At 37.3% G+C, this 14,460-nt stretch overlaps 1 protein-coding gene across 2 annotated transcripts in view; it reads left to right on the top strand.

The window, feature by feature from the left end:
- Nucleotides 1-13,421, top strand: part of BLVRA (biliverdin reductase A) — a 45,959-nt gene extending 32,538 nt beyond the window's left edge. For both annotated transcript variants that reach the window (XM_031957028.1, XM_031957023.1), the window contains exons 5-7: nucleotides 2,049-2,156; nucleotides 4,144-4,315; nucleotides 13,017-13,421. In XM_031957028.1, the coding sequence (XP_031812888.1) occupies nucleotides 2,049-2,156; nucleotides 4,144-4,315; nucleotides 13,017-13,314 (578 nt within the window). In that variant the 3' untranslated portion in view covers nucleotides 13,315-13,421. The remainder of the gene's footprint in view (nucleotides 1-2,048; nucleotides 2,157-4,143; nucleotides 4,316-13,016) is intronic.
- Nucleotides 13,422-14,460: the final 1,039 nt, after the last annotated feature.

The following is a 14,460-nucleotide window of genomic DNA, read 5'->3' on the forward strand; positions in this document are numbered from 1 at the left end:
TTAAATATTTAAATTATACTTTTATTTGGTTCTGGGGCACTCAGGAGTGCTAGCATCCTAGCATAGTATTTAGAGCTTTGGATTTTGAGTTAAAAGATCTGAATTCAAATCCCCTCTTTGAGACTTATTACTTAGTGACATCAGGCAGCACTTTACTCCTTTGTACCTTATCATCTTCATCTACAAAATGAAGAACTTGGATTCAGTTACTGATGAGGGTCTTTCCCACTCAAAATCCCATTTTTATCTGAACTAAATCTTTCTTTGGTAGTTGTTGATCTTGCTGTGTTTCAGGATTAATATTTGGGAATTCATTTCTCATAGTCCAGGATTGGAGCTGAGGATAGGCAAAGCCTGAGTCCCTCAATGTCTACTGACATTGGTAAGAATAATACCTGGCTATTGTATGATACCTTCAACTTACCTCTGACTTATTTCCATAAGATTTTGTCACACATTGTATCAGAAATTAACTTTGGGGTCTGGAGAGAAGGGAATAATTTGTGCATGTATGAAAGCACAGTATGACATACATTTAGAATTTATCTTAAAGGCCATCTATCCCAATCCCCTTTATTTACAAATGAGAAAACTGAGGTCCAAAGAAATGAGATGTAAGTTTACAGTGTTGAGAGCCAGGATTTTGACCCTTATTTGCCTTAAACATATAAATTCACATGCTTACCTATTAACTAAGTCAAATTGGAATGAGTACCTTTCACAGTCTTTGCTGGTTGTGTTAGCAGGTCCCCAGAGGGTCCTGAGCAACCTAAGAACCTCAAGCTCAGTATGAGCCAGGGCTTTTCTCAGCCTCGTCAGTCTTGAGCTCTGTAATTAGTAGCGACAGCAGGTCACAAGGTATAGGGCTCCAAAATGCTCTTTTTATTCTCCCTGTAAGAAATGCAGCTGTGGCCTTTTCGCCCAGGACTGAAGCTGACAGCTTACTCAGGGGACCGATTGCTACTGTGCTCCTGGGATTCAACATTGATATGTAGAGATCAGTGTTTAGATCCTTTTTTATGGAGAAGAAAAGGGCATTGGGATTTAGGAGAAGATTCCTATCTTCTATGTGCAGTAGGCACTTTGAAGTCTCCTACTGAGCATATTCTGATGTCCAGACATTGAAAACTGGTGTCTGAGTTCTTTGCAGGTAAATATCAGAAGCTTGGAAACTCCTAGAAAAAAGGACCCGAGTAGGAGTCAGGAGATTTTGTTTTGAGCCCTGGCCCCAGCACTAAATAGCTATGTAACGATGAGTCAGTCCTATTGCCTTACTCAGCCTCAGTTTCTTCATCTCTAAAATGGAAATAATACTATTTTCCTACCTTTCTCATATGATTTTCAAGGAAAATTGTATTTCAAGGAAAGCACTTTGTAAACCTTAAATCACCATGTAATACCCCCAGCACATTAATTTGGTTTTACTGGTACATTATGGATATATTTTATATTTCACATAAATTTATATTCATTATATAATTTTATACTATATATAATTTTATTAAATTTTATTAAAATTATAAATAATCAATACTACTCTAGTTCTGGGGTGTAGCAGAAAATACACTGTTCTAAAATCTGAGGCCTGACTTTGAAACTTGCTTGTGACACTTACTAGTGTGTGACCTTGGTCAGATCATTAAACCATTCTGTCTATTTCCATTTCTATAAAATAAAATGGTTGAATGTTTGAACTTCCTTCAAGTCCTTTGATCCTGAAACAACTCATAGATTGTATGAAGTTTCTAGTTTGCAATATAGAAACTTGTATGGTATAATTTCCCCCTTTCTTTAGGAATACAGTGCATCCCATCCTTCCTAGTCACTATGAGCATTCTGGCTTACCCATCTGTCATACGACAGAATCTTCCCTCTCTTTGGACAGCTGCCACAAATACTAATTTCTCCTGATTCCTTCTTCACTACATTATGTGCCTCTATCCATCATTGTACCTTCATAAGCTATCCTCCATTACACCTACTCTGTCCCAGAGAAATTGCTGAACACGGTGGCTCCTTCACTTTTATCCTCCTTGTTTCTTGGACAGGAAAAATCCTACATGAGGAACACATTGAGCTCCTGACAGAAGAATTTGCTTTCTTAAAAAATGAAGTGGCTGGGAAAAAGTTGTTGAAAGGAACTCTTCATTTTACAGGTTTGTTTCTTTCTTTTTTTTCTTCTTAAATCTTATAACCATTAAGAAAAACACAAGCAAATAAGCTCACAAACCAAGGACTGCAATTGTACCCAGATTGGCTACTGCACGTTTTAACTCTGCCAAAATCAATCAGTTTAAGGAAAGGCAAGTGGATCATAAATGGGTTAGTTCTGAGGCTCCTCCCACATTCCACTAAAGTGCCCTTTCATTGGCCAGCCACCCCATGCCTGGAATGCTCCCCTTCTCATCTCTATCTCCTACCTTCTCTGGCTTCCTTCTAGACTGCTCAAATCTTGCATTCTGCACTGGGTCTCTTTAATGCTAGTGCTTTCCCTCTCAGATCGCCTCTCATTGGTGCTCTGTGCAAAGCAAAGTAAATTTTGATTGCTGAAACATCCCAAGGTGTCTTGGAGTTTACCAGTCCTATTTCTTTTTTTTAAAGGGTCATGCCTTAATTTCATGTCACTCTGGCTCTTGGTGATTGACCAACCATAGGTTCCGGGACAAGCCTCACTTGGTCATTGTTTGGGCTCTGATTGACTCATTGTGAACGTAAAAAGCAATTTTTGTTGTTTTGGCTAAAAACCCAGAGGATCTTTGCTTCCCGGATTGATTTTTTTTCTTACACACACATACACACACACACACACACACACACACACACCACTTGGGATGAGGACTGTTTTTTTTTTTAATTTTCCTTACATCTTCAGCACTTAGCATATACTAATTGCCTAATAAAATGGTAGTAATGGTGGCAATGATTGTCACCAATGTGCTGTCTTGCAGGGGTGTCAAACATTCAGCAACCACTGTCTGGACCAGATTAAAACATAATTCCTGTCTGATTTTAATGTTGCTGTATTAATAAAAAATGGATAAGCATGTGGTTTTCTAAGTCAATATGTGGTCTGTACAGTCTAATTATCTCCCCTACCCCAACCCCACCACAACCTTCCATTGGCAGCTAGGTTGTACAGTGATAGAATAGAGGAACCTGAAATTAGGAAGACCTGAGTTCAAATTCAACCTCAGATACTTACTAATTGTGTGGTCCTGGGCAGGTCCCTGAACTTGTTCCTTGCCCCAGTTTCCAAATCTGTAAAATGGGAATAATACTAGCTTCTATCTCCCAGAGTTGTTGTGAAGATCAAATGAGATAATTTTAAAGAACTTAGCACAGCATCTGGCAAATAATATGTGCTACATGCTTATTAATCATTATTATTATTATTATTATTATTTCCATTTGAGTTTGATACTGCTGCTTTAGAAGTCAGTGAACCAGTGAGCACATCAGTGTGGGTCCCAAGCAGCTCACAGCTCTGCCTTCCTCATATCCAATTCATACACAAAGGAGGACATCACACTCATGTTGTCATGGATCCTCTTCAAGAACAAACAATAGTCCAATTCCTATGTCTTTATGTCCTCCCATAAATAATTCATACGGAGGCTACCTGTGACATTAGGGACTGCCCTCTAGACCTTCCCTTCCCAGAGGACTGGCTTTTCAAGTAGCTAGGAGGAATAGTTGATGGAGTGCTGGATTTGAATTCAGGAAAACCTAAGGTCACACCCTTTCTCAGCCCTTTACTATCTGTGTGACTCTAGACAAGACAGTTGAACTCTTTGTACCTCAGTTTTCCTCATCTATAAAAGGGAAATAATAATAGTACCTACCTCACAGAGCTGTTTTGATAATCAAATGAGATCACATATATAAACTGATTTGTAAACTTTCAAGGACTATGTATATAAATGTTAATTCTAATAAATAACTGTTTGTATATGAGAAAACCAAAAAACAGAGGAATGAATAATCTAAAATATCCAGCAAATTATGTGACCAAGGAGTTGATAATACCATTTCTTCCTAAACATTTCTTTCTGGTTTTACCCCTGAGGCCTGGCAAAGGAACATCTTTGTAGTTCTTTTTATTCTATTCTGTATTGTTCATCAATGCTCTGGGTCTTCCCACAGGTGGTCCTCTTGAGAAAGAACGGTTTGGCTTTCTTGCATTTAGTAGCATTGCTCGTCTATCCTGGCTAGTGAGTCTCTTTGGAGAGCTTGCAGTCATTTCAGCTACCATGGAAGAACAGGAGGAGAAAAAATATCTGAAAATGACTGTGAACTTGGAGACTGTGAACAAGAGGTGAGCTGGGGGTGGGGGGGGAGAACGGGCAGCACTTAAACTCTTAAAGCTCTTTGTAGCCCTTAATTCTTTGTTTTTTCAAGACTATACTATCTTGAATTGAGGAATGGGGGAGTATTATGAGATAGCATGTTAAAGTGAGAAGACAAGACTAGTTTAGAATCAAAAGTTGTTGTGCAGGCATTTTTAGTCATGTTTAACTCTTTCTGATCCCCTTTGGGTTTTCTTGGCAAATATACTGGGGTATTTGCCATTTCCTTCTCCAGCTCATTTTACAGATGAGGAAACTGAGGCAAATGGAATTATGTGACCTGCCTAGGGTCACATAGCAAGTAAGTGTCTGTGGCTATATTTGAACTCAGAAAGATGAGAGTTCCTGATTCCAGTTTCAGAGCTCTGTGTATTATGGCATTCTTTAGCTGCCCAAAATCCTATAATCTTGCTTTCAAATTCTGACTGCTACTATAAACAAATTATGTCACCTCTTTGGTCTAGTTTCATCATCTGCAGAATGGGAGAGTTCAACCAGGTGATCTTTAAGGTTTATCTCAGGTCGCAATCCTGTAAGAATTCAGGAATCCAAAGGTTAATTGTTCTCTATTTTCAGAAAACCCTGAACCTCTCCAGAAGAGAGAAAATACTGGTAATAGAACTTTATCCTTATTAGCACCTTCACACTCATGTTCTCACTGGAGCTTCATCATGATCCTGGAAGGAAATAGGGCAGCGACCATTATCCTGGTGACATTTTTTTCCTGAGATCTTTATGTCACCATTTCCCAACATTTCTCTTATCTGTTACCTAACAAACTATCCCTTGGAACAAAGAATTAATAGTGTGTAATAGTGTGTGTGTGTGTGTGTGTGTGTGTGTGTGTGTGTGTGTGTGGAGGGGAATGTAATTCAGTAAAATATCCAACTCATTGACTGAATCTAACAGTATATGCTCCCACAGGACTCCCCCCCACCTCTGCAATAAGGGAGGAAGGAATATTTTCTCCTTTCTTTGGAGGCAGGCTTGGTGATCATTGTACTACAGTTAATTTTGCATCATTTGTTCTTTCTATTTACATAGTTATTATATATATACTATTGGTTCATTTAACAGATGAGGAAACTGAGGTGCAGAGAGGTTTAATGGCATGGCTGAAGTTGCACAACTAATTAGTTTTGGAGCTAGAAATAAAACTCAGGCCTCCTACATTCTAGTTAATACTTTTTGGGATGGTTTGATTTTTTAATTCCTTGAAGGACCAATGTTTCTGGAAATCAAGAGGGGATTTTCTTTTTAAAGTGTCTGTATCTGTTGACTAAAGTGAGAAATCAACATCTGAGCACTCTTAGGCTGTGAGAGAAGTCCCAAGTGTGAAGTACTGTATAAACCTGCTTCTTTGAAAAATGAAAGTGACCTTATAGATAGTATAGTGCTACTTTTAATTTGCAGATAAAACAGAGGCTTGGGAAGGGCATTTACCCAAGGCCACACAAGTAGTAATGGATCCTGGCTTTGAATCCAGGAATCTGTTTCCAAATCCAGTCTCCTTCACACACACACACACACACACACACACACACACACACACACACACTTCTTTTGGCATATTACACTTGGCGTATGGTCAAGTTCATTAAACAGCATGGTTGCTAATTGGATAAAAACCTCAAAATAACTTTTTTTTCATCCTGTTTTATACTAAGTACTTGGCTATTAGCATCCAAGTCAATTTGACAGACTTTAAGCACCAACCATGTGCAAAGAAAGCATTGTCAGGAATATAAAGAGGCCAAATCCCAGCCCAACATTCCTGAATTGATCTGAACCTTTTTGGAATTGATTTATATAGTTTTATTTTGTGGCCTACCTTGGGCTGTTGAGTTACTTTTATTTTTGTAATCAATGGCCATTGGTTGTCTTCATTTTGTCCCCAAACTGCCTTTTTAAGCCTGTCTGGGGATGATCCTATCAATTGTTCATCTTTTTAAATCAGCCAATCATGCCCATTTCTGCCTTGACCATTCTTTTTGAGATTCTATGGATAATAATTGGGTTTATCATCAGTCAACAAGCTTTTATTTTAGTGCTGATGGTGTTCTAGACACTGGGAATACAAATATAAGCTGAAAGAAAAAGTATCTGTCCTCCATCAAGGACTTGGGAAATGAATTAAGGATAAAAAAGGAAGTGAAAAGCCAAAAATGGGGAGGGCTGAGATAGGAGGTACCAGAGAGAATATCTAGAGAAGAAGCAGTGGGATGATAATTGGCTGCTCTGGACATTCTCTGTGACTGGAGACTTTGAGAGAAGCCAGTCAATCAGAGGATAGAGCCATGGGCAGACTGTATTTGAAATGAGTGAATTTTGAATGACTAAAGTGAGGCTTCAGAATGAATAGAAAGAGTCTCTTTTGGCCTTTCAGCATTCATTGTCCTGGACTGGAAGACTCTATTTTTTGCATTTACCTTTAATAAGCTTTCTTCAAGGATTTGAAGTACTATATCATGGAAATGAATGAGACTTTTCTTACTTGGCTCCAAAAGATGGAATTAGGATCAATGAGAGCTACAAAAGAGGCACATGGAAGCATGTCTGGAATAACTCCCCAGCTATCCTTGAAGCTATTCCCAAAGAGGTTGAATAGCCTTAGTTGTTCTCTCCTTTCTCCCAACCTTTCCCTGTCTTCCTTGTTCTTCTGTTGATACTCACTTCTGTAAATGGTAATTCTCTTGATAAATGTCTTCCTTCAATAGACCATGAGCAAAGTGGGTGGGTTTTTTTTGTTTTTGTTTTTGGTTTTTTTTTGCCTTTCTTATCCCTACTCAATCAATAAACATCTATTAAGCACCTACTATCTGCTAGGCTTTGTGCTAAGTGCTGGTAAAAGAAAGAAAGGCAAAAGATAGGTATACTTTCCAGGAATTCACAGTCCAATAGGGAAAAACAACAAAAAGTAAAAAATAAAAACAAGGCAAATACAGGATGATGGAGAGAACCTAGTGCTTTTTATTGTTGTCATTTAGTCATTTTTTTCAGTCTTGTTGCACCCTTCATGATTTCTATTTATGATTTTCTTGACAAAGATACTGGATTAGTTTTCCATTTCATTCTTCAATTCATTTTATAGATGAGGAAACTGAGGCAAACAGGGTTAAGTGACTTGCCCAAGGTCCCAAAGCTAGTAAATGTCTGAGGCCAAATTTGAACTCAGGTCTTCCTGACTCGGGATCCAACCACTGTACTACTTTGCTGTCTAGTCAAGTACATAGGAGATCTTTAATAATGCTTGTTGAATGATTGATGGAGGTTCTCCATTACTAAAGATCCTCAAGCAGAGGCTGGATATGTTGTTGGAATGATTCCTTTTGATATAAAGGTTAGACTAGACATGATTCTCTGAGTAGATGATCTCTGAGCTCTAGAACCTGTGGTCAAGAACTGGGCTTCTTAAACTTTTTTCACTCATAACCCCTTTGCACCTGAGAAATTTTTATGTGACCCGAGTATACAAATATATAAAATAGGCATACAAATAGATCATATACTGATAATAAATCATAATTGAATGACTCCCCACATTCAGTTACAATACTCCACATAGGGACGTAAAGCACAATTTAAGAAATTGGGGTCTAGAATATTACCGTGCATTTTTAAAAAGTCTCTTCTTCAAAGACCACCAAAGTTTCCTGGTTCTTTGATCTGCCCTCTCCTCCTCTTCTTGCTGTTGGTGAAATTAAAAACAATTGTAACTTTAAGGATGATCACAGCTTTACTGATTTCCTGACTACAAAGGGAGAGAAATTGCTACATGTTACAACAACAATAATAATAACAATAATAACTCCATGTTAATAGTACCCTCAGATTTATAAAGCACCCATGTGAGGGAAGTAATGCAAATATAATTATTCCCATTTTAAAGATTAAGAAACTGGAACTCAGAGAGATTAAGTGACTTTCTCAGAATTACATAGCTGAATTGAACTCTCAGGATTCCAGGTATTCCAGGTATTCTACTTACAGCTACAACTCTGACGATAATGATGATACTAGGTAGCATTTATAAGCACTTTATGGTTTGCAAAACACTTTAATTTATTCGATCTTAACAATACTGTGAGGTAGGTGCTCTTATTATTTCCATTTTACAGATGAGGAAACTGAGTCAGAGTTTGAGTGATTTGCTCAGTCTCTGAAACCAAATTTAGGAAGATGAGTTTTCCAGATTCCAAGCCCAGCATGCTCTCCATTATGCCACCTAGATGCTCTCTAGTAAGGATCAGATCACTCTGATGCTAAGTCCAGCCCTCTTTTTGTATCAGTTTGCTGCTTTTTTTAGAAGCGTGTCTAGAGAAACAATTGATTAGCTCATCCTTAGGTGGTTTTTGAAGCCCCTCTGTGGAATGATTTATATGGACTTCTTGTTTTTGTTTTTGTTCTTCTTGTTTGTCTTTCTTGTTGTTCTTCTTATTGATCTTGTTCTTCTTGTTCTTGTTATTCTTGTTTTTCTTGTTCTTATTCTTCTTGTTGTTCTTTTTCTTCTCCCCCTCCTCTCCTCCTTCTTCCTCCTCCTCTACTTTCTTTTTCTCCTCCTCCTCCTCCTCCTTCTTTTTTTTTCTTTTTCTGTTTTCCCTTCACTTTTCTTTTTCCCATCTGAGGATATCAGGAGACTTTTAAAGCCAATGAAAGATGACCTGTCTCTTTTTGCCTTTCTTTAAGAAAATCCTTTATTTGCAAACATTCTTATTCACAATTTTCCCAAATCAAAGAAGATTCACTTTATTAACAGGCCACCCACGATCTCACAGGAAAATCAAACTTTCCTCTCAAACACCAACTCTCTGTTTTCCCATCAGAGGATATCAGGTTACTTGTAAAGTCAATGAAAGAGTCAGGTCACTATTCTCCTGGCTTTTCCTGCAGGCGTAGGGAATTCCTCAAATTTATTTTTAACCAGAATCAGAAGAAAGCCTTAAAAATTTAATCTGAAACCCACTCAGTTACTCACATCTTGGCACATTTGTGGGACTGTTGCTCTAGCTTATGAAGACCAAGCAATAGAATTAAGTTTGCATATTGGATACATACAAATATAACCAAATGATCCTGACAGTTCTAATAATTGGATACTCTCCTCATTTTGAAACCAGGGAAGAAAAGAGAAAAAGAGAATGAATGGCTGAGGCAGAACTTTACTAATGAGAAAATGCTTTTAGGAATAACTGAACACTTGTCTAGCTCCTAAATTCCTTGTCCTCTTGACAGGTACCACATATGAATACTGCTATATCAAAGAACAACAAAGAAATAGAGTACTTGTCCAAAAAGGAGACTTGCTACAGGGTTTCAGACTTGGTCAGTATCTGTTGAGTTGACCTGTTTTGTGTGATTAAGAACACAATGTGATATAGAGAGGTTATTCTCACCATTTATATGAAGGATTATCCCTTTCTGCTCAAGATAGGGGAATGATAGAGTGGATTTTATATCTAAAAGCTGAGACTTCTCTTGGGTTCCAGCCTGGATGTTATTGCAGCAGCTGATAGCATGCATCTTCCTGTGACTAGTCACTTTGTATTAAGATTCTTCTGTGAGCTGTCTTAGGGGATAGCATTTCTTTCCTCGAATTATCGATGAGTTTGTCATGGCAGACCGAAGTGGAGCAATGCCCAGGGAGAGCCCTAAAATAGCCCTCACTGAGGGTCTGAGAAACAGCAGACATCTTTGAAAACCCCTGTAGCACCAGTTAATGTTCAAGAAGAAAGCTGTGACTGACACATATAGAGGTTCCTTTATTCCTCTAGTGACTGGCATCTTGCAGACTGACTGGGAGTAACTAAATGGATTTCACATAACTTTTCAGGGCTTTCTTCTGATTCTGGTTAAAAATAAATTTGAGAAATTCCCTACATCTGGAGGAAAAGCCAGGAAAATAGTGACCTATCTCTTTCATTGATTTTACAAGTATCCTGGTATCCTCAGATGGGAAAACAGAGTTAGTGTTTGAGGGAAAGGTTCGATTTCCCTGTGAGAACTTGGGTGGCCTGTTAATAAAGTGAATCTTCTTTGAGTTGGAAAAAAAATGTGAATAAGAATGTTTGCAAGGTAAGGCATTTTCTTAAGGAAAGACAAAAATATAGATGTTTCCTGCATGTAAACCCAGACACTTTCATTAGATTGTTTGGAATGACAAATGGTCCACACAAAAGAACTGGGGGAAGCATAAAAAGATAAGGAACCATTGACTCATGAGCCATATTCATTCATTGAGTTATTTCTATCTATCATTCAGGGATACCTGCTAATCATGTCTGTGGTTGTGAAAGCACAAGAATTTTTTTTCTTTTTTTTTTTGTTAAATAAATGTTTAATGAAAGAATGCACATATGATATAATTTGTCAATTCAAAAGCTATAATATATTCATAATATTCTATAAACAAAAATTTCATTTTTTTTCAAAGTTCAATTAAAACTTGAATTACTGAGAAAGATCTATGTGATAACAAGAATTGATAGCTTAAAAAGTTTTCTACTGCATCCAGGGCCTTCTCTGGTCATCCTGATCTATATCTGTCCACTGGACTTAGATGATTCCAGAGGATAAAGTAAGGCTGGTGACCTTGAACAGTCCTCCTTCCCTTAAATTCATTTCACTAGCTTGTATCACTTCCCTGATCTTATGGTCATTTTCAAGAAAGAAGGACAAACCATTGGGTCTATATTCTAAGGAATAAAGAGGGAAAAGGACCCACATGTGCATAAATATTCGTAGCAGTTCTTTTTGGTGGCAAGGAATTGGAAATTAAATGGATGTTCATAAATTAGGCAAATTTTAAATTGGGGAATCACTGAATACTGTGGTATATTAATATAATGGAATATTATTGTTCTATGAGAAATGATAAGCAGAATGATTTCAGAAAAGCCTGGAAAGACTTACATGAACTAATGCTAAGTGAAGTGAGCAGAACTAGGAAAACATTGTACACAGTAAAAGCAAGATTATGTGATGATAAATTATTATACACTTAGTGCTTCTCAGCAAGGTGGGGAACCAAAACAATTCCAATATACTTAAATTAGAAAATGCCATTTTCATCCAGAGAAAGGACTATGGAGATCGAATGCAGATTAAAGAATTCCATTGTCACCTTTTGTTTTTCCTGTGGTTTTTACCTTTTAATTGAATTTTTCTTTCACAACGTGACAAATATGTAAATATGTTTAAAATGATTATACATGCATAACTAATATCAAAGTGCTTGCTGTCTTGAGGAGGGCAGAGGTAGGGGAAGAAAGGAGAAAAAGTTTGGAACTCAAAATCTTACAAAAATAAATGTTGAAAACTATCTTTCCATGCAATTGGAAAAAATAAAATACTGTTGAGCAAAAAAAAAAAAAAAATGAAGAACAAATGGCAACAACAACAACATATGCTAACAGAGAAAACAATACTAGTTATAATTGTACAGGATATACTTTGAAAAAATAATCCATATCTCAATTTAAAAGATGGCCTTAGATTATTTTAAAGTATTTATAACATTGAAAAATGGCTATTAATTCATTTACGGAGGGTAAGCACTTGTGAAGTATTAGTATAAAATATGTTCTTCATTGGAAGTTTAATTTATATATGTGCATCTTGCTAACACAATAGGATTTAAAAGTCTTAAGTAGCAAAGATTATTTTTTTCTCTTGTCCCTATATTTATGTGTGATTTCCTGTGTAAAGAATTCTTTGTTCTATTTTTTCTTTCATTCTTTCTCTCTCTGTACTTCTTTTCATTCAGTGAAAAGCCTTTGATTTGTTTGCTGGGCTTAGACATCCTTTTGCTACAATTATTAGACTTGGAGTCACCATATAATGTGAGAAAGGGCAATCAATCTCTGTCTTAGCATCATGGTACCTCACATTGTTTTTTGATTTAGGCAACATGACCTCTTCAGGTCAATCCTGTCATGTCATCACCCATACCCCAATAAGCAAGTTGCTTTTTCTTGGTTACCTCTTCACTGACTTCTCTCTCTTTCACCTCTCTGTCTCCTCTTATGTATATCATCATCTTCAAATGAGAAAACGCATGCAAAGTGCTTTGCGAACATTAAAGGCTTAAGTAAATGCTATTATCATTATTATTATTATTACTATAACTAAAGCATATTTTAAGTTACTTATTTTATTTCCTAGAGTTTTCAGTTTTTGAGTCTCCATGCTCCAAAGTTTCTATCCACTATATCATGATTATCTAGCTCAGTAGCTAATTAATAAATATTTGTTGGATTAGTTTGACACTTTATAATAACACATTTATAAATCACAAAGAAAGACATTTGCCAGAGTAGAAGTTTCAGGAACACATGGATGTTTTGTTCTTCAATTTTTATCATGATACCAATCTTTTGCTAAAACTGTGCAGAGCCAGAATTTGATGAAGAATGAATAAATGTGTTCTCCATCCTGAGCATTAAACTATCTAGTCATGTTCCAGTTGACCAAGATATCTATCAGGTATGGTAACCATAACCTTGTGAAGGTTGACAGGTAGCAACAAGGTCAAACCAACTTGAAGTTTGAGGGAAATGCAGTCATGGAACAAGGAAATAGGCCATAATGCTTGTTCAATCTGTTGAATTCCAGTAGACTGTATAATGCTTCTTATGGAAGGTCTAATTACATAATTTCTTTCTCTTTGAGCAGGCCACTGACTTGGATTGAAGAAAGAGGCCCTGGCCTGAAACGTGAACGGCATATTAATTTCCTTTTTGAATCTGGCCTTCTGGAAAGCATCCCTCCTCCAACTCAAGGAAACAAGAATATTTTCCTAAAAGACCAAGATATATTTGTCAAGAAACTTTTGGGCCAAATGTCCACAGAGGACTTGGCCAAGGAGAAGAAACACATCCTGCATTGCATGAAAATTGCTGATGAAATCCAAAAGTACTGTCAACACTCCAAAAAAGTTGGGCCCCTGGGAGGAGCAGAGGGCACAGTGTAACACCTCCAAGAGTGGATTTCAGAGTACTTGGCAGTCTTAGAAAATAATACCGGAGTGGGAGTGGTGACGTTTAATTTTTCCCATTAAAAAGATTTTCTTAGACATGCCATGAATTTGCTTTTTTGTCATCAGCCCTGGACTCAGTGGGTAGACAGAAATTAAGTCTCATACCACAATGTGCTCTGTTCTGATCACATCACATCTCCAGTTTGGGGGTCTTGTTCTGGACCCTACATTTTAGAAAGGACATTGAAAAGCTGGAGTGCATCCAGAGTTTCCCAACCAAGATCTCTAGGAGTATTCAAAACTATGCCATAAAAGACGGAATTGAAGGAACAGACAGTATTTATCTGGAATATGGGAAGACTTTAGGTAGGAATGGGAGCTGAAGGTGGTAACTGCCTTCAAGTATCTATAAGGCTGTAAATATGGAAGATGTAGAATTGAATGTATTCCATTGTGGAAGAAGGATGGGATTTGAGTTCTTTGACCCTAGAGGGAAAAAATGAAAATAGTATATGAAAGTGAGAGGGCTAGAGAATGGAAGAAGAGAGGAAGAAAGAATGAGGGGGGAGGGTCAGAGACAAAGAAAGAGAGGGTGAGGGAGAGAGAGGAAGAGATGGAGGGGGAAGAGTAAAATGAATGAGAGAGAAGAAGGATAAGAGAGGAGGAGGAAGGAAAGAGTAAAGAAGAAAGGGATGAAGGAGAAGCAGAAGGAGAAGGAGAAGGAAGAGAAAGAAAGGCTTATTATTAGGAGAATTCTTACTAATAAAGATTAGGCCTTCCCAAAAGTAAAATGAACTGCCTCTAGAGGTAATTAATATTAATAACTTAGATTTATAAATCACTTTAAGGTTTGTCAAGTACCTTTTATAACTAATATGGTGATTTCCCCATCACCAAAAAGTAGATGATTTCTTGGTAAGTCTGTTTTTGAGAGTACTCCCTCTCAGTTATGGGTTGGATTCAATCATCCCTGGGGATCTTTCCAGATTTGGGATTTGGTGATTACGTTTTATTCTTCAATGCTTGATTCCTTCCATAAACTTATCAGTGTGAAGCCTTCTTCCAGTGGTGAGGAGCATAGGCTGCTCTTTTCATGAATTTTCCTCTCACATGACTGTGGTCCATGTTCTCCCATAAATT

The sequence above is a fragment of the Sarcophilus harrisii genome, chromosome 1 (assembly GCF_902635505.1).
Source record: "Sarcophilus harrisii chromosome 1, mSarHar1.11, whole genome shotgun sequence".
Lineage (NCBI taxonomy): Eukaryota > Metazoa > Chordata > Mammalia > Dasyuromorphia > Dasyuridae > Sarcophilus > Sarcophilus harrisii.